Source organism: Diaphorina citri, unplaced genomic scaffold (genome assembly GCF_000475195.1).
Source record: "Diaphorina citri unplaced genomic scaffold, Diaci psyllid genome assembly version 1.1 scaffold33, whole genome shotgun sequence".
In the NCBI taxonomy this organism is placed as follows: domain Eukaryota; kingdom Metazoa; phylum Arthropoda; class Insecta; order Hemiptera; family Psyllidae; genus Diaphorina; species Diaphorina citri.
In genome coordinates this window covers 443,321-464,846 of record NW_007377470.1, presented here as the reverse complement: position 1 = coordinate 464,846, position 21,526 = coordinate 443,321, and the positions used below count along the sequence as shown (strand labels likewise).

At 35.0% G+C, this 21,526-nt stretch overlaps 1 protein-coding gene across 3 annotated transcripts in view; it reads left to right on the top strand.

Moving 5' to 3' along the window:
* Positions 1–21,495, top strand: part of LOC103511542 (ras-responsive element-binding protein 1) — a 42,111-nt gene extending 20,616 nt beyond the window's left edge. For all 3 annotated transcript variants that reach the window (XM_026825246.1, XM_026825251.1, XM_017445070.2), the window contains 5 exons: positions 10,793–10,880; positions 11,190–11,254; positions 14,044–17,495; positions 17,722–18,463; positions 19,322–21,495. In XM_026825246.1, coding sequence (XP_026681047.1) covers positions 10,820–10,880; positions 11,190–11,254; positions 14,044–17,495; positions 17,722–18,463; positions 19,322–19,717 — 4,716 coding nt within the window. In that variant the 5' untranslated portion in view covers positions 10,793–10,819 and the 3' untranslated portion in view covers positions 19,718–21,495. The remainder of the gene's footprint in view (positions 1–10,792; positions 10,881–11,189; positions 11,255–14,043; positions 17,496–17,721; positions 18,464–19,321) is intronic.
* Positions 21,496–21,526: the final 31 nt, after the last annotated feature.

Below are 21,526 nucleotides of genomic sequence, written 5' to 3'. Positions count from 1 at the left end.
TCACAAATAGAAAGTTAGAGATGGCTATTTCTTGTCAGGTCGAACCTTTCTATCCCTAAACAAGTTATTTTAGATCATTGACCTGACAGTTGAGCCGAGGAGTCCTAGCAAAGTACCATTCTGTGCATTTCCTGTTAGTACCAAAATCTGCAAGAGTACCTGTGGTTTTTATTTTAATAAGTCTGACCACGTACCTTGACCAAAGGAGATATAAAATATACCTGTGTTAGAAATGAGCACATAGACATAGAAGTTGAATAGAGACTTTAATATTTTAGATGTTCTTTGCCAAAGATGCTGCACCAGGCATGTTTGTAGTCCTAGCAAAGTACCATTCTGTGCATTTCCTGTTAGTACCAAAATCTGCAAGAGTACCTGTGGTTTTTGTTTTAATAAGTCTGACCACGTACCTTGACCAAAGGAGATATACCTGTGTTAGAAATGAGCACATAGACATAGAAGCTGAATAAAGACTTTAATATTTTAGATGTTCTTTGCCAAAGATGCTGCACCAGGCATGTTTGTAAGTCGTAGGGGTATTGGGCCAATGTTATATTGACTCATGTCCTTGTAATGTATAACTTAGGTCTGGATAAAGATCTGCATGTTTGTAAGTCGTAGGGGTATTGGGCCAATGTTATATTGACTCATGTCCTTGTAATGTATAACTTAGGTCTGGATAAAGATCTTGTATGTGGGAAATTGAGGTATCTAGAAGTAGGCTTGTATCTAGGATACTTAAGGCCCATCTTTCCGTCAAAGTCAATCTATAATACCTTTAGGATAGGGAAAACCTTGATGTTAAATCTAAGTGAATAAAAAGTTCAACCTAAGTTTTGGCACAGAAAAGCAACTTCTTGTATGTGGGAAATTGAGGTATCTAGAAGTAGGCTTGTATCTAGGATACTTAAGGCCCATCTTTCCGTCAAAGTCAATCTATACCTTTAGGATAGGGAAAATCTTGATGTTAAATCTAAGTGAATAAAAAATTCAAGCTAAGTTTTGGCACAGAAAAGCAGGTGCCTTTAGCATTTGATCACGGAGATAGTTTGTGGCTATATTTAAGATTACGCTCACCTTTAGTTTGATATTGTTGCACGTTTTTTCTCTCGGTTTTACGCTCCTAAGACTCAGCGCTGTCCTCAATCATAAATTCGAATGTGATCACACTTCATGCATAATAATCACTCCGATCAGACGATTTAACAGTAAACAGTAGCAGCTACTGTGAATCATAAATTCGAATGTGATCACACTTCATGCATAATAATCACTCCGATCAGACGATTTAACAGTAAACAGTAGCAGCTACTGTGTATAGTCACCCAGCCAAATGTAACCCAATATACTGTCGAAGAAATCAGATACAAGGCAGAAGCTCTCTCGTTTCATAGGAGACAATTTGATGGTAACGAATTCCACAAATGGTGACAAGAATTCTCCTAATGGTGTCTTGGTGAGATACGTGTCAGATATTGGGTTGGACTCATCAACGTATTCAACATGGATGGAGAAATCGATGAAATCCTATTATAGACTCACTCGGACACTTTTGAATTCCACGAACCTCCAGAGAATGGAATTTGTTCATAGCCAAGTTTGAAAAATATAATCTCTTAATAAATCAAATCATAATAATTATATCAAAGGGAGATTGCGAGACTCGTATTGAGATTTTATTCGTAACATCAATTGTTTTGAAGTTTCACAGAAGGACATTTAGCTTCGTAAAATTCGATGAAAACAATAAATATCATCTTTAATAGTTCAAGAATACAGTCCTTAACAATCATACCAATTCAAACATGTTTGTTCTAAACCAAAATTAATTTTTTTTTATTCTAATTAAAGTAGATATTCTTAAACAGCATATCTATAATGTTATTAAACTTGAATATTCAACGGAAATCTCAAGACACTGTTCTGAACAAAACCAAGTTTAAAGTGTAATGGTTTCTTGAGAGAACTCAAAACTGAATCAAGAGAATATTATGACATCTCCATGTCATCCTCCATTAAAGAGAGAAAGAAAGGGGGGAAAAGACTGATTGTAATGCATAATGGATTAATGTGAGAACTATATAATCCGTCTGTTATGTGTACGAATAGAGTACTAGTACACTATAATGCTTTAGAGGTTGTGTCCGCAGCCATGCAGAAAACACACGCAAACTTAATACACAAGACTCTAGAAGAAGGAGAAAAAATATTTTAGAGCAATTTTTTTGATTAAAGAAGAAATAATAAATACCTACTTGACTGTATAATCATAAATATTAATGATACATTCTGGAATAACATGGAGTATGGAGTTGCACTTGAGATTTCTTCATGTCCAAGTCCATGTCAAATAGTAATCACAATATAATCAGCCGTTATCTGAAAGAGATGTGGAGAAGGAAAATTATACATTGCAAAAAAAAAGAACATCCATAATACTGCTAGCAGAATAAAAGATGTCGTTCTATGAAGGACTTGTCGTGATCACTTGATTAGTGCCAGTTGTAGATTTGTAGAATGGATCCCATGGAGACCTGCAGTTCTACATGAACAATCACTGACCATCAAGATCAAATATATCAAACCTGAAGTTAATATCATCCTTCCTACATTATATTTTCGATAACATGAAGGTATTGTAAGTAAAGTTATCTGCGAATAGCATCCACCACAACACTATCGAAAAACTAGTCGCCATCATTATGGGCAAAGAGAGCGAATATCTCTTTGCCCATAATGTAACGACAGTGGGACATAAAATCATCTCCATAAAAGACAAAGAGAAACTCCTACAAAACATGGAACATAAATTTGTGACTAAAAACATCAAGATCACCGTTATAAACTCTAACGGAGACCACACTATCTGGCGAAAGGAAAACAGATAGACAGGAAGGGTTCCTTCTTGCATATTGATTGACTGTCATCAAGATATCGATACGAATTCAATCGAACAATTTGAATACGAAATACAATGTGTTTTTGTGCTAACCTAAACAAAGTAATGACTAACACGAGGAGATATCAATCAGTGAATTCATGTTTTTATAATTAGAAATTCTTCAGACTCAAGGGAGGTTTTTATGATTCATGAGCTGGTTTTGGCATAACAGCAAAAAAGACGAGGTAGCGGAAAACCTGGCAGGTATGAATAACCACAGTAGTTGCCCTTCAGCTGCCTTTATTTTACCTATTTTTTTTTTTTTAATTAGATTATGCTTTTCTGTTGTGATCTCAAATATTGTCTTATCCTCTTATTAATTTTGCGGCGCATAATAATTCGTATTATCTCATTAGAAAGATAACTATCCCGTGGCTTTAGTAAGGCTCATTTTGGCAGGAAAGAATACATTCTGAAAAATCTGGATAGGAACAAAGAAATTTGACCTTGGCTAGTTTTCAAACGAACTCGTCTTCAGCAAAGTTTTGCAGACCACGAGCAATGCAAAGTACCTTCCAACATGGTTCACTGACTTTTATATTAACAGCATAATTGAATTTTACTCCAGTCCATAATACTACAGTCATTTTATACCATCTCCCGAGAGTCATTATGGCTGAGATTGAAGTCGATTTGAACTTCATGGCAGAAGATAAAATTGAGAAAATAAATCTCAAGATGGAAACTCTTCTTTCATCTCTGCTAAAGTCTTTAACCTGTTCTTCAAGTTCTCCCACTAGTTTCTTGTTTTTATTCTTTCTTTATGCTTCGTGTTCTCCATTTTATTTCAAACCATTTCATTTCACAGAGGCTGAGATTCTTCTTGTAAGATGTTCTTCCATCTGATTGGTTATCAAGAGATTTTTTTTCTTTTCATAAACCTGCATCTTGATCGTGTGATATTGACAGTGTTAGCCATGTGTTTTACACCTACTAAATCCATGTAGGTATTTATTGATAGGGAGTAAATCCATATAAAGGTTGAGCCTTTTTGAATTTTGATCCATTGGTTGATTATCGGGGATTTTACTTCTTTTGCAAATTGGTTCAGGTGTTACAGATTTCCTAATCCTTATTATTTAGATCTTTACATAGATCAATAAATTGTAGGATATAATATGCCAGCTACTTGCTGTCTCGGCTCTTACTTTTTGCGTTTTCGTTAAGCAAAACTTGCAAGGTTTTTCCATCATGTTCATGTACCAAGTTACGCGTTAGGAGACTACCACGTTTTGTGAGAGAAAAAGGCGAAAGCTGCGAGAGAGCAAGTTTGTTCCCCGGGATTTTTCTCTCAAAGGCGGAGCTAAACAAATATTTCAACGGGTTACCTTCTGGTGTTCTCGTGTTGACCCAGCACCTAAATGGGAAGTATTGTGTCTCTTCTCGCCCATCTGATGAGAGGCATACTACGGGATGGGCATGCTACGACACAGGCCACAAGCGTCCAATGTAGCAGTTGTTTCATCGCTACGAAAAAAAAACGGCGGTGGAACATTTAGAAAAAAAAAATTAATAAATAAAAAAAGTAAAAAACAATGTGAGCATTAAAAAGCTCTGTCCACACATAGTCAACGGTCGTCGGCTATGTGTGGACAGTGTGGACACAGCTTGAGACCTTGTTTAGACGGCTGGGTTAAGGTAGAAACACACTATCATTACGACCTTTCACGTGATAGTAGTGTGGCTGTCCTGAACGAAATTACCTACAGTATTATGGGAAAACTTTGAACTACATCTTTCTGACTCCCTATGGAAACTACAAATTTTTAAAAAAAAAAAAAAAAAAAAAAAAAAAAAACATTTTCTTCCACATTGTATTGAAAGTTTGTAACCATGGAAACAGCTTTGTATCCCTGTATTAAAGTTTACAATAAAACTGCTTGTGCTAGCTGCTAGAGGAATATTCATTATTTATTTATGTAACAATGGACTGAGCTCTTCACTCCGCTCTAATGCACATCTTTGGGTTTTCGTCGGAATTCGAATGTCACCAAAAGCCTTTACCTTTACTGTTGGTATTAGACTTCAATACTTTTTTAGTAGATACCCTATCAATACACTGTACCTTTAATGGGCGATCCCATTTGATTTACATAGGCCAGTATTTCTTAAACTTTGGATTAACTGAAAACCCTCTATGGTAAGACCGGGCATACTCGTAAGAGTCCCTAGGTGTTGTACTTTGGTACGATCATTCCAAAAAGAACTTCCCATTTATTTACATTTTTCGTCTGGTACGTAGCAGTTTTAAATTTCCAATTCGGTTCCAGAGTCCAGACATTCCAATTTTTTCTTCTTTGCGACTGTCACTTTCCGGTGTATCTACTTCCCGTTCTATCCTTCCGATCGATCCAAGATCGAAACACTGAAGAGGTGCTCGAGCATCTCAGGACTATAAACTTTTGTCGAGAACCCTCTCCCGGCCATTTTATTTTTCCACACAATATATGAAGCTTTTTCTTTTCATGTCTATTTTGAAAAAAAAAACTCCCATATAAATTTTTAATGATTTCTTGGCAGCTTGGCACCTCTATAAAAGTTTCACCTGAGAGAAAGACTCATAAAATATAAAAAGGGGGATTCTTGAGAAAGGTGAAATTATCCTTCTTGTCCTTCTATCTGGACGGGGTGCATTTCTAGTTGCATGTGAGGGTTCATTAGTCTGTTTCAGGCAAAATGACAACACCAATTTGTATGACAATAATACACAACTCTAGGTACCTATCTAGAGGTTATTCATTTGTACTTGTCGAGTGACGAAATTACAGCACAACATAAGGTACTCACTACTCACACTTCTAAAGAAGCTATACATTTTACAGAGGCAAATTTGGACAGCATAAGCAGAAAAGAACCATCCATTAGGGGAATTGCTTTTGGATGGTTCTTGTCCTCATACTAATGGATTCTGACGGTCTGACTTGGACCTCTTTGGTTCTTTTCTGCTTGCTGTCCATTTATTGAAAGAAAGTCCACTAAAAAAATGTTTGAAGAAATTTTCGGGACCATTTCAAACTGGGGAATAATATTTCGCGAAATACTTATGGAATTGAAGGACCTCTATTAAGTTTTTATATTAAGTGGTGATTATAGTACCTGGTAATGTAGAGGTACTCGGCTTATTTCCATTCGCATAATGTCCGTCATAAAGGTATTAACAACCCCCAAGTTGACGTGTGAAAAGCCTATTAACGTTAGAAACCCCATTCTATGTACAATTGTACATTCAAACATTCCCTCTCTTCAATAATGGACAGAAAAGTACGGCCAAAATTTACAATTCAAATTCTTTTTTTGGCGAAACTTAATGTGTACGAATTTTGCATAGTGCAAAAAGAGAATGGGTTTTTTTCGTTCGTTTGATTCTCTTTGACGCAAAAAGAAAATTAAGTATGAAGTCCCACGACACATTATTTTAAAATCTCATCCTGTTTGGATTTATTTATTTTTTGTTCATTGTACCTTAACTTTTTTTTTTTTGCTGGCAAAGGTTGTTGTTTCTGTACCTCATACTTTTGTCGAATTGGCTCTGAGGTGCGGGACGTATATACGCTGTTGAAAACTGGATTCAACCCCCGCAAACTCTCGATTACCGATCGACCACTCTCTAGCACTCTCTCTCTCTCTCTCTCTCTCTCTCTCTCTCGTATTCTCTAGCTTTTTTAGCCCCAACTCTTCTAGGCAAGGTGTTATTCATACAATGTTCACCTTTATCTATTTCTATGTATAGTTTATGTTTATTTATACATAGGTACATAGTTATCGATTAGCCTGATGTACCTCTGCGTCTCTCTCTCTCTCTCTCTCTCTCTCCTTCCTCATTAATCCTCTCTCTCTCTTCTCTCCCTCTCTCTCTCGTGATACTATCTTTCAGCTTTTCCCACAGCTGTCTATTTTTTTCAGTCGTTATTTCCCCCGGAGTTCTCAAAGTTCTCATCCTATTGATGTGGTTACCATGGTGACCGAAAGAGACCAAAACAAACTGCCTCTAAATGAGATTGTGCTGTATTTTCCCGAACAGTTTTTGTGACAGTCATGACTGGAATTGTCATGGAATAAACGGTCATCTGGATTGTCATGAATGTTGTGGCAGTTTTGATGAAAATGTTTTTTATGTATATTGATAGATTCTGACGTGACTTTGTGAAGATTCATCTTGAAAAGCAGAACACAATGAAGAGTAAAAGTTATTTGTGTTTTTTATGTAGTTAATAGTGTCTATGAGTTCTAAAAAAAATGTCCCTGATGATGCACTAAAATAAAAAAAAAATAATTAAAAACCTTTCTCCTGCTACCCTCTCATTCTGCATCAATTGAAAATGGTGGTATGTTGGGCAAATAATCTAGAAATCCACTACTGGATAAATTATTGAAATTTTGGTAAATTTAGAACATCCACCAAAAAAATGATTTACATCTCAATTAATAACATACCTATCCAAATGAGGAAGAGAGAGAGAGAGAGAGAGAGAGAGAGAGAGAGAGAAAGAGAAATAGATAAAATAGAGATAATGAAAAGTTAGACAAAATGATACACACAAAAAACGGGACCAATTTAATTTCCCGATCTTCGTCTTCCGTTCCCACCGGACGAATTTCGTCCGGGTAGCATCAGGGATGAGTATCACGATAAGATAAAAACATCACGCCACGAACATTTATATCCATTTGTCGTGTCTGAAACATTCTTCTCTTGCCATCATCATACAAACAATAGGTAGGTACCTACCTAGCTAAAAAAAAGAAGAGGAAGAAGAAGAAGAAGAAGAAGAAGAAGAAGAAGAAAAAAAAAACGCATGTAGATGTACATACCTAGTTTACCTACGTGTGTAGTTTTCCCTCTTGGCGAGTGCCTTACACCCTCATTTCACCTGCTTAGGTTGAAACCCCCACAACACCTGTCTCTGAAAACTGTAAACACCGGTAAAATTTAGAGTGTGTTGAACCAGCTTAACGTTCTATGTTTAATGGTACCTTAGAACTTGGAAGTAACGATTTTTTAGCTGAATTCCCTTCGTTTATTTATTTTTCATAAACTGATGCCAATTTTTCGCGAATGAGGAATACCATTTTCATCTTGAATTTTTCTTGTTGCAGGTTTTTGGTGAAAATAAATAGATTCTAATATAGTTTCATTAGTTAAATATAAATAGGTAAATAAATTTCACAGAATCATTAAAGGTATACATAAGAGAAAAATCGAAGTACCTTCTCGTATACCCAACCTAGCTTCTCCTTTCTTCTTTTAAATCCAAGAAAGAGGGCAGAATATACACCGTACATAAGAGAAAACGTACAATATCACAGCCAAGTCTTCTGAGAAAAGTAGGAGAAGCTTTTCCCAGGAAAAGATTAAAATAAATTGAAGATTTCTTCGCTAGCATGCGCAATAATATGCAGCCCCGTATAAATCTTCCATGAGATTTCATTTTATGGAAGTTTTCAAATCCAAGAAGAGCGTGACTGGAAACTTTTAAAAAGGAGAAGAAGAAGTGGAAAAGGGTGGATAAAATATCTTGGAAAAGAAAATAATGCTAATCAAGATTTCATCTTACATTCTACAAAATGGCGTTCTGAGCTTTGTGTTTTAGCAGACGAAATATTTGTGTGAAAAACAAAACCCTTTTTTGTGATTTCCTTTTTTGTTTTAATTGGGTAAGTCGTAAATTGACGTCAACTTTGTGACATTTTGACTTTTTAGTTTACTTTTAAATAAAGCAGTTTATGTGTGTATTTTTTTCCTGAAAAATTAATAATAATTCCTGAAAAAGTAATAATAATTGGTATGAAATAAAACCTTTTGTAAAGCAACCTGAGTTAAGAGATCTGTGAAATACTGGTGTTTTTAGCTTCACCATAAATAAATATTTAATGATTTATAGATTTATGGATGAAATAGTGTATCGTAACTATTTTTAGACTTATTAAGCTAGGCTAGGTAGATAGATACAACCCGATTCTTGAAAACTTTGAAAAAGAACGCTTAGGTTCAGATAACGAAGTGATTTCAGTAACACATCGGGAAAAATTCTCTCTAAAAGTTCCCAATGTGGAAACTTTTACCCCCACTCCAGGCAGGTGAAAAAAGCATCGAACCAAGCTTACACCATGACGGGAAAAGTCAGCTTCAGGAAAATTCACGCTTAATTGAAAACGAATGATTGAAAAGGGGGAGCGCACAGATAGGAGAAAAAAAGTAGATTAAAAAGCCTCTATTGTATACGAAATTGGCTTTCCACACCTTTTCCTCTCTGATAGATAATTAATTACATCGCTTTTTTCTCTCGAAAGACTTTCTGCTTTTTTTGACTCGTTAGATAAGAGAAAATATAACAGATAGGTAGGTAGGTTGGTTCGTAACAGAGTAAATAGAGGATACAATTTTCCTCTAGGATTTTCCTTTTTGTCTGAGTATTCTTAGGACTAGTTTCACCGTAACTCGCGAACGATTTTACCGATTTTGATGAAATTAATTTGACAGACATGTCTACTTATACGTATAGGAAAATTGTCCCCTAGATTTTGGGCCGAAGGGCCTTTGTGGGAGCCGCGCCGTAGGGGCTTTTTTTCTGGATTATTTCTACAGAGATCTTTTCCATAAAAATAGCCGCTTGCTCTTAGCTGCTGAGGAGAAAAGATTTCTAGGAATTAAAACCGAAATCCTGAAATATACTATCTCTTCATTTGCATCGGATAGTTTTTCTGGAATCTGTGGACTTCTACTTTCTGGGGAAGCTATTTCATCATTTTTTCCCTTTTTATACAAAGATACCTCTTTGTACGGAAAGGAAAAAGGTGTACCGACCGTACTCTTATCTCAGGTGTGCGTTATGATTTTCCCTCACCGCTGTTTCACCCCTTGTTATTTTTTTATGATAGTTTATGGGGACATTATGTGATTATGATTATGCAGAGGGCCAGGTGGCGTGTGCCACCCCCCTCTTTGTTTTGGTCTAGCGATCTCCTGGATAGTTATCATTATCTAAATGTAATAGGTTTACGGGAAATGAGTGACAGGAGAGGAGGAGGAGGTGGTGGAGGTGGAGGAGGAGGAAACTGTGTAATTTTTTCCATACGTTTTTTTCATGCAATCTTTTTCTCTTATATGAATATTTTATATTTATATTTATCTTCTATGAATTTATCTTATATGAATATTTATCTTATATGAATTATATATTTATCTCACTATATATATTTATCTCACTTATATTTATCTTATATGAATTTTATATAGAAATTGACCATTGTACAATGTACTTCAATGTATTTTATGTGCAAATAAAACATATTCTATTCTATTCTATTCTATATTCTCCTTTGAGAAAAGAGAGCGAGAGAGAGAGAGAGAAATAGAGAGAAAGAGAGAGAGAGCGAGAGAGAGCTAAGTGAAAAGGTGGTTTTTCCTACTCTCTATAATTATATGTATGTAATTACTTACCTATGTATTTACACATTTACGAATATGTCTACAAACAATAATGAATGTCCTTTCATCTCAACAAAATATTGGTTCATTGCGCTCTGAGTATAAATCGGCTAGTTGAAGTAACATGGATCAAAATTTCATCAATGTACTCTTAATTAAATTAAAGTAAGTGATTGAAATTTCGATCTCTTAATTAAACTGATTTAGATTGATTTCCTAATTCACATATTTAGTTTCAAATCAGCAGTCATTTGGAACATCTTTAAAACGTTGGCTCATTTCCTCATTGATTGATCTACCAACCGATTTTAATAGTGTTAGGACTGTTAGGTATTTTAATTTGAGGGTTTTATTGTATTTGTATTTATTTTTTAGGAGATGGTATGATAATTAATTTCAAAATTCAATTTTTCTTGTTTCAGAATATGTCTTATGCTGAACATTGAATTATGACGACCTTATCAGTTCAATCGGAAAACAGGGCACTCAACTTCATCATCAAGTCTGAGGGTAAGTTGATCTAGAATTCTTTAGATTCTTTCTGAACTCTGGAGTCGAACCTGGTTTTATCTGGATAAAAGAGAGCCCTAGAAATAAGAGGCAAAGTTCCTCCTGAGCTTGGTTCTTAATTTTATTAGGAACCGATAAAAATTAATACGTATGTAAATATGTATTTGGTATGCAGATAGACATACATGATTGACATATTACAAAATCTCCACATCGGCGGGCTGATGCTGCTTTCCTAACTTATAGGTATTTTGTGTTTAGCGCATTTTAAAGTAAGTTTTCTACATTTAACCAAATTTCATGTTTCAGATCTAAGCGATGCGTCTCCACTAGACCATGACAGGCTGTCCGAAAAGCACAAGAGTCAACTTTTGGTAAGTTCAATTTGAAACAAAGTCAGTTTTGAAATAAAACTCGTAAACTTTGTTGCGATGAAAGATTTCATAATCCCACATATCACAAACCTCATAACTCATAACTGTCGTCCACTAGACCATGACAGGCTGTCCGAAAAGCACAAGAGTCAACTTTTGGTAAGTTCAATTTGAAACAAAGTCAGTTTTGAAATAAAAATGTAGAAAGATAGCAATCAAAATACCTATTTAAACTTTGTTGCGATGAAAGATTTCATAATCCCACATATCACAAACCTCATAACTGTCTTCTACACTTCTGCTGGAAGTCCTTCCAATGACTTTTAACTCTGGAGCAATGTCTTTGGCATTTATTTATAATTACTCAGGTATGTCCCTTTTACGAAGGCTTCAGAGTCCCTTGGAAATAGATCATCACCCATCATTAGCAAAGGTACAAACAAAGTAACGGTCGCTGAGTAGAGCGAGATTTCAGGTAGATCGTTTCCCATCTTCAAATAGTTTTATTTTTAAAGACAAAAGACTCGATCTTGTCGGATTTTATCAAAACTGGTCGAAGGAAATTCCAAAGATAGAGTTATTGGCGTCTCTTTATAGATTCTTTGTTTCTTCTCGGATTTTATCAAAACTGGTCGAAGGAAATTCCAAAGATAGAGTTATTGGCGTCTCTTTATAGATTCTTTGTTTCTTCTCTTGAGGACATTGAGGACACCATTAGCCTTACCATTTTATTATTTTTAGCAACAAGGATCTTCACCTCTTGCAAGGGTCCTAGATCCTTTAGCTTTCCATTTAGTCACATGTCATCGTCTTCTTGTTTTAGTTTCTGGCTGACATCCTTCGTGCATTTTTCATCTCCAATAATTTTAATCTTAGTTACCGACTGATTTTTTAATTTATTTTAATCTTAAATATATCGTGATTTACCAATTTTTTATTAATTTATTTTCTCTAATAAATAAAGTTACTACCTATTTTTTTCTAATAATTATATTATTTTTATAAGTTGTTTAAATTACCTCCTTTTTTTTATTAGTGTATTTGTGCAATATCGAATTAGGAAAAGTGTATATTATTTATTGTTTAGTTTCATCCCAATTTATTTCCAACTTATTTAATTTTGTGATTGTTTAAATTCTTCTCGTATTATTTAGTCATATTAACAGGTAATCATTTTATTTTTGCTGGGGTCTTTTTTTATTATCATGTATTAGGTATTTATTTATTTATTATTTATCGTTTTATTTTATCATTTTACATTTTTTTTTTATCTTCACTACGTACATAAGCCTAGGTGTTAATATTTTCCATAATAATTATCTCGATTTAAATTATGTATGTACTTACCTAGCTAAATTTTTTTGTAGCTTCAAACCGCTTTCGCATGATGACTTCAAACATTACCTTCTTCTTATCTGTCCGACTTCGTGAGTTATTCAATCTTTCGACATAGATTTTCTTTGAAGCAATAAGATTTCTGTGGGATTTTTGTGATTTGTGGCGGGCATTTTGACTGATTTACTGATTATGTTAAGGCGGTCTCTTCCTGATCCCTCATGTGCCGCGTCCATTTTAATATTTTAGGACTATTGCACTGCTGATTTACTGATAGGACGATCGTTAAACCGCCTACTTCGGATAAAAAAATTTCAATCATCATTGTACGAATTCAAATTAATCGTTTCGTTCGTACAATGACGATTACAGTCGCACACAACAAAAGGACCCAACTTTTTTTTTGCTACATCTCAACTTTTTTTGGTATTAGGTAACTATGTTTTATGCATGTCGCACGTAGTGTACAATCTAACTTACCTAAATATCTTTAGATCGTATTAATTTGATTGAGTAGGTATCTATCTGCTTGTTACAAATACTTACCTACTCATAGCCCATATCTAGTTATGATTAATTCGAATACGCACATCATCTTGGGAAATACTAATCTAGACTGTTCTGCTATAAAAACAAATACATGGGACAAAAAACTTGAAGATTCATAATTTTCTGTGGGAAATAAATTTATAACTCTGTATTGTAAAATTATATCATTGTACTATTTTTTACGATGTTCTAATATTCCATATTGTAGGTATCTGTAGTTCTATAGTGTTCCTACTTAGGTACCTATTTAAAACAACATATTAAATATAAATTTTATAGGTAAGAACAGATAGGTATGTTCGGATTTTTAAATTCATAGGTATTTTGAACGTGTTATAAAAGTGTTCATTCTTCAAAGAACAAAGTAGGTAAATTTGGCACATCCACTAATTTTGCAACGATTAGCATTGGTAGAAATGTGCTTTTCTGAATTTTCATGAGCTAAAAGAAGAAATAAATTGAATTATTTTTTGAACAAGGCAACTTTGAAAAAAAAAAAAATCCACCTCCTGTATTCGGACTGTTGAACTTTTACTACTATTCCATGCTGTTCATTTATTTCTCTGTTAAAATGTTTTTGAATGCTTGTTTATATTACCGCCTGGAAGTTGCACGGATTATGCAATGTGAAATGATTATTTTTTAGAAATTCTAGGCAACATCTCTGACCACTTTTTATTATCTACCTACCTACCTAATATTTTTTATTTATTTATTTATTTTATTTTCTAAATCCCTCTACAATATCATTTTTTAGACTTTTGAAATTTTATAGTTGATGTAGGTAGTCCAAAGGCCTATGGGAATTAACACATTATCACACTTTTTATACCCAAGTATTACTTGGTGCTTGGTGTGTGCTTCCTTATAATTAATTCTCCACGTTTTAATTTCTCCTGTTACAGATAAGTTCGGCCCGCATCACAACGGACAAAGAAGAATTCGAGTGTTGGATTTGCAAAGCAATTTTCTTATCCGCCAATGAATTCACATTTCACTTGAGATCTCACAACAACGGAGCTGACAGCATTTCCCCCGATAACAAATCAAGATTCTCGTGTAAAATCTGCCATAAGATGTTGGGCTCAGCAAACTCATTGGATCGCCATATTCTGATTCACACTGGTGAACGTCCTTTCAAGTGCAAATATTGTAGTCTGACATTCACAACAAATGGAAATATGCACAGGCATGTGAGAGCCAATCATCAAGCCAAGAATCTAAACTCATCCACTGATGACTACTGGAGTCATGATAGTAATGGTAGTGTTGATAGCTATGATGAGCATAGCAGCTCTCCTAGTACAAATGAGAAGAAGAGGAAGTTCTCTGACTCGGAATATAATAACAACAATACCTCCAACACTATTGACAACAATAACCTACATGACAAATGCAAGGATGTCATTTCACGAGGTCTGGACCATTTCGTCTGTCCTGTATGCAACACTGAGGAGCCTTCTATTCAAGACTTGGAGATTCATCTGACCGAAACACATCCTGACTATCAAGCTCGCTGTGACAAGTGCAACCTGCTATTCCAGAACCATCAATTTCTCAACCTCCACGTCTATATGGTGCATCATAGGGATAACGTCTACAATGGTTTCAACGGCCGGAAAATAACAATCCCTGATTTGGCTGGATTGATAAAAGAATCCCAAATATTGTCAGGAAAAAGCACAACAAATGGATTAGCTCATGATTTAAAATGTGAAAAGTGCTTCTTAGAATTTTCCAATAGCAATGATCTAGCCATTCATTACAAAAGTTGCGTCGCATCTGATGGGGAAACCTCCTCGAATGAAAATTATTCTGCAACTGATCTCAGTAGTGTAAAGTCCAAGAGAAATTGTTCTGAAAGTTCTGTCGAAGATGAGAAAAAGCGGGACGAATTTTTCAGTGGTTTAGATCTCAAAAACATTAGTCAACATGCCAATAAAAGTCTGTCCAATGGAGTGGAAAACAGAGATCTTGCTGATATACAAAGTATTATAACCAACACGTCTACAACACATCTTATCGCAGATCTATCAAAGTCGCCAGAGCCAAACAGTGTAGACATTTCTCCCATGGACTCATCATGTGGAGATGAAGAGCAACAAGACTGCTTTGCTGCTGAGTTTCGTAAGATGAAACTTCGTGGTGAATTCCCATGTCGATTGTGTTCATCCATTTTCCCAAACTTGAGAGCTCTCAAAGGTCACAACAGAGTTCATTTGAATAGTTGTCCTGGTAGTATTAACGATCCATACAGATGTAACATGTGTCCACACTCAAGCACTGATAAATCTGCTTTGCTCCGACACATGAGAACCCACAATGGTGATCGACCGTACGAATGCAGTATTTGTCGTTATGCTTTCACCACAAAAGCAAATTGCGAGAGACATTTACGAAATAGACATTCGAAAATGACCAGAGAAGATGTTAAGAAGTCCATCATTTATCATCCCTCAGAAGACCCAACCAATGATTTCTCAGATCAGTCCAGTTACTATTCTAAAGAAGAATTTAAGAAGTCACTTTTCTCTGACTCCCTAAAAGATAGTATTGGTCTTCTGAAAAGTCGAGTCCGAGTAAGTTCACTCATCTCGGAAAAAACAAAAGTGCCACCTACTGAAACTGCAGAAAGTCTGAAAAGTGCAAACAGTATTATGAATTGTTCAATGAACTCATCTGATTGGTTAGATGAAAGCCCCGAAAGGAGAGGATTAGATGTGAGTGCCATGACATCAGACGAAGAGGAAGAAGAAATAGTAGAGGAGAAAATGATTAAAACTGAACCGAAAACTATTGAGGAGACACCTCTTGATCTGAGTGTTGATGTTCTTGATCTGAGCAAGAAAAATCAACAAATCTTACAAACTGCTGCTAAAAGCGATGAAGAGAAACCTCAAGACTTGTCGATAAAAACAACAGAACCCTTACAAAGTATTGAATCTAGTCACAGTCCATCTTACATTGTACCAATTGAATCTAAAGTAAAAGAAGAACCTAAGGAACCAAATTCAGTAGATCAGAATCCGGTAGATATGACGGGACTCTATGTCAAAAATCAAATCAATCAGCTTTACGATCTGGTTGAAAATCGACCATTCCCTCCCAATTTGCCTGCTGCATTTCACCCCTACTTTTTCCCAACGCCCATGTTACCACTAGGGTTTCAACCTCCAAACATGAACGGTGCTAAAGATCAATTTCAAAAAGATATTTTCCGAGGAATGCAACTTAATTCCAGAGGAGTTATGGATCAGATAGCAATGGCATCTGCTGCAGAAAGAATTCACGCAATACAACAACAAGCTCTCGCCGAGTACAATAAAAGAATGGAAACAAAAAATCAATTCGATAAAAAGCCCTTGGAAAACCCTGCCTTACCTGTGCAAAACAACGCCAACAATAACAATAATGAAAACTTGCCTGTGAAAACTCCGTCTAGTGCATCATCTTCAGTGAAAATGGTGCTGAAAGATGGCGTATTACAGGCAAAACCTAAACAAAGACGTTACCGTACTGAAAGGCCTTTCTTCTGTGAACATTGCTCAGGAAGATTCACACTGAGATCAAACATGGAGAGACACATCAAGCAGCAACATCCACAGTTCTGGATTCAGAAACAAAGAGGTGGATCATCTGGATCTAGACGTGGTCATCCTTACAAACTTTTGAGCTTTTCTGAAAGAGGAGACAACAAGATAATGCCCCTTGTACCCGGGTTTAATCCAACCGGATCTAATGGATTTGACGACATAAACCATTATGGAAAAACGCTTCCCAACTTTGGGAACAATGAAGGTTTGAAGTCAATATCCGATGAAGTACGAATTGCCATTTCCTTGCAACTGAAAAACAAAGTAATTTCTAACGAAGAGAATGGCAAGTATTATGAAAATATGAAATCTTCTGATTCCTTATCGGACCATTTCAGGCGATCTGAACACAAGGAGGAAATGTCTCGCATGGAACAAGACTTCGAGTCTCATGAACGTAACGATGATACAGGGAATGAAGATTATGATGAAGAAGATGAGGAGGAAGAGGAAGAAGAAGAGGAACTGATAATTGATGAAACATCTGTAGATAATAACGATAACCACAGTATGAACGGGGATGTTGAGGAGGAGAAAGCAGAAATAGAGGACCAAACCAAACAGAGTACAAAACAGAAAGAAGATAATGGTGCCTTGGATTTGGCAAGTGTTTCTAGACTTTTGGACAATGCTTCTACTCAGACATTTCGGCAGTTTTTTCATGACGAAGAAGAACACAACCATGATGGAAGTGATGAAGATGAAGAAGGATTGGTAGCAGGCAGCAACAGTGAAGGCAATGGCTCCGGCAGTGATGAGAATAGGTAAGTAAAATACTCAGATTCTATAAAGTAATAGGTACTTTTACTTGGAAAATGAAATTAATAGAAAAAAACCGGCATGGGCAGTAATACAAATTGTTGCGTTGTCCCTATGCTTAGATCAATTCTCGACATTAAAAAGAGGGTAGGCAGACTAATCTCAATGCTTCACCTGTCCTGAATGTCTGAAACTCGTAACTATATCTGTTTTATGTTACTTTTGTTTCAGATCAGAGTCCGAGCACAATGCCAACTCCTCTACTGAAGCGCCACCGAAGAAGAAAAGCGCCTACTCTCTCGCCCCAAACCGCGTGTTTTGTCCTTACTGTGATAGAAAATTCCCTTGGTCCTCTTCTCTAAGGCGACACATCCTTACGCATACCGGACAGAAACCATACAAGTGCAGTCACTGCCCGCTCCTGTTTACGACGAAATCTAACTGTGATAGACATCTACTTCGTAAGCATGGCGGACAAGTTCCCCCTCCAGTAGAAGTTGGAGATAAAGCAGCATTAGACAGTCAATCCTTTGCGATGCGGAATGTACCAGAGCGTCCATTCAAGTGTGTCTACTGCCCTAGCTCTACATTTGCCACTCTCAATAATCTGAAGAAACATGTCTGGTGCAAACATCAGAAATCAGACGATGCTAATAGTGGTTATGAGGAGAGTCAAGGCAGTGGGAGTGAAGATATCGAGGTATCAGACAAGAAGTCTCCTCCCATGGAATATCACATGTCTGGAGACTTACCCTTCAAATGTTACCTCTGCGAAGGAAGCTACGCTGAACGACAAGAAGCATTAGATCACATCAAACTCTCCCACGCTTCCGAGTTTCAACTTCTCGTGTCAAAGGGAGCGCTAGATGCGAATGTAACACAGGAGGAACCACAACACCATGATGACGCAAACACAAGCGAAGAAAATCTGGAGCAACTCAAGGGGAAATTTCCTGATTACGCTAATAGGAAGGTGAGTTTTATGAAATGCAATAAAATTATAAATTTAAAAAGCAATTAAATTAAATTCAATTAACTAAAAATTATTTTTATTCTATTCATTTTAGATTGTAAATTTTCAGCCATGTATTTTGTTCTTAATTTTCTCCTAATTGGAAATGGAGAAAAGAACTTTAAATATAGGTCCTAGAAGAGAGAACAAGAGATTTTGAAAAAGAAAAGTCATTTACAAAATTATAAAACTTTTGATTTATTTAAAGAATTATAATAAAGGTAACTTAATGACTATTTCTTAAAAATAAATAATGAACATAATAAAGAAGAATTTATTATATAAAATACATAAACTCATAAACAATCTGCCAGAGAGTGCAAGATACGATGATAATCTAGAAGGTGAGTGGGGGAGGAGGGGGAAGCTTTATGAGTAGGTAGGTATACGCTGGGTGCTTGAGAGAAATAATAAAATAGATAAGGTATTTCAAGACTTGGAGATTCATCTGACCGAAACACATCCTGACTATCAAGCTCGCTGTGACAAGTGCAACCTGCTATTCCAGAACCATCAGTTTCTCAACCTCCACGTCTATATGGTACATCATAGGGATAACGTCTACAATGGTTTCAATGATAAGGTATTATGAGTATGAGAAGAAAATCTAGGTGTGTCCGAGATGTTCGATGTTTGAATTTTTCACTTTTTTATATCGAATCTCTTGAGGAGAAAATTCACTTTTCATTAAAAATCATTTCGTGTTATTGTATGTTTGTAAGTTATCCCGTAAAGGCTTTATCTCTTAAAATGAAAGAGCACAACGAAAGTTAAATTAATTTCATCACTAACAGTTTTCTATTGATTCGTCTTTTCCAGGTCATGTGTGCATTTTGTTTAAGAAGATTCTGGTCCGCAGAAGATTTGAGAAGACACATGAGGACTCACACGGGCGAGCGGCCTTTCTCCTGTGACATTTGTAGACGAAAGTTCACCCTCAAACACAGCATGCTCCGACATCGCAAGAAGCACAACAAAATGTCCAACTCTGAGGAGAACTTCAACAGTGATGACGAAGCTCCTGTGCCGCAAAATTTCCTCAACAATAACAACTCTATCATTAACATCCCTGTCAACTTCTGGGCGAAGAGGGAACATGAGGGAAGTGATTTGATAAGTAACTTACTAGGTATCCACGACAAAACGATCATTGATAAGATGCTCTTGTCTAAATCTGCAGAAGACGCAGCTAGATTGTTGGGCGTTCAAAAATAAAACGGGAATCCTTTTATAAACTAGATAAGTTTGACTGATGTTCTCGTACTTCTGAGAGAGAAAATATGAAGTATGTAGTCTAATTTAAAGTCACAATCGTAGTTCGCTAAAATTCCTTGTAAAGACTCGATGTGACATTTTCTCCTTCTTTTGTATTTTTAACGCACATTGTTTAATAATAATTGATGTAGTCTTTCTCATATTGAGAAAAATACAATATTTAAATTGGATACCCCATTCACTTTGAAAATAGTGCTAAAGTGTGAAAACTTGTATTTTGACTTGTCAAAAAAATAAATGTATTAATTTATGTAATTACCTACCTATAATAAATTGATTAATCTCTGTACTCAATATACCCAATCATCTACCTACCCCTACTTACATTTTTTACAGTGTAAATATTTTATTAGAAATTAAATAGAATAAATTATTAAATTATTTAGTTCGCTACAAAATTTATTATTATGGTTTATTTGTTATTTTTAATTGATCAATCAATTACTTTGTGAATAATTCTATTAATTTATTTTTGGTGGAAAAAGGAAATTTGATGAATATGAAAGCATTGATGGAATGCTACCCCATTTGCTAAAATACGTACAAAATACTTTATTACTTTTGTATATAGATTTTCTAAATCTTCTAGATATATAGTCTAGATTGTCGCCTGTTTAGAATATTTTTTTTTTTAATTCAAGAAGGCGTTCACTCGGTTGCCTTAAAATTAAAATTTGAAGTCAACTCAAATTAATGACTTCTAATATTAATTCTGATAGTTACGTCTGTAAATAATTTAGTTGAATTTATGTTTATATTACGTATTTGTGTACAAAAAATACAGATATTGATTTAATTTCTAGATTTGAACTCATTATTTTGTACTTGTGAAAGAATTCTTTTTAATTACAAAAATCTAAGTGTAATTTATTTCTACAGATTTAGACACTTCAAACTAAAACTTTCTCCTCTAAGAATTTATTTGAAACATTGTTTTTATCGATATTCAGTTTCAGTAGGTAGATCTCTTTTTAAAAAGTACATTTTGGTACCTACTGTAAAACAATCTTAGTGGATTACTTTCTTTTGTAGTATCCATCGAGTTTTCCTTGTATCAACATCGATTGAAACAATTCTATTTACACTCATTATGATAACCATATTGTACCTACGTGGATAGAAATTTAAAATTTATTTCAAATATGTACAGTAGGAAACTTTTAATAACTTATTTTAAAAAGTAGGTAGGTACCTAAATTAAATTTATCCTACAGTCAAGAGGTGGAGGGAATAGATTTCCTAGGGAATTATTTTACATTTTCCGTGCAAACTTTTTTCTGGCAAAATGTAAATACCAAAAAGTTGACAAAATTTTAGTATTGGACAAAATTTACAAGTCTTATTGTATTTAATTAGTTGTAGATAATGAAATTTATTAAAGTTAGGTTTGAAACTTGATTTGATTTTTTCTTCTCATTGATGTGGTAGTTTGTTAAATTTTATTGTTATTAAATTTTAAGTTTTGCCCTCAGTGAACCCAATTTCTCAAATATTATTGACTGTTCTCGGTACACTCCAAATATTTTCTTATGGAAAATTGACCCTCTGAGCAATGTTACCTTAATATTCTGCTTGTGTGAGCAAGATTGATTAAATTGTCTTATTGATTATTGAGGTAACATTATTTGGCAAAACTACATTTTCGTGTAGGAAAAACGTAGACTTCTTTTAGATCGAAAGAACTCCCAGTGTTGTTTTCCTGACTTTTGTATTGAAAAGGATTTATTTTCTTTTTTTATTTGCACTTTT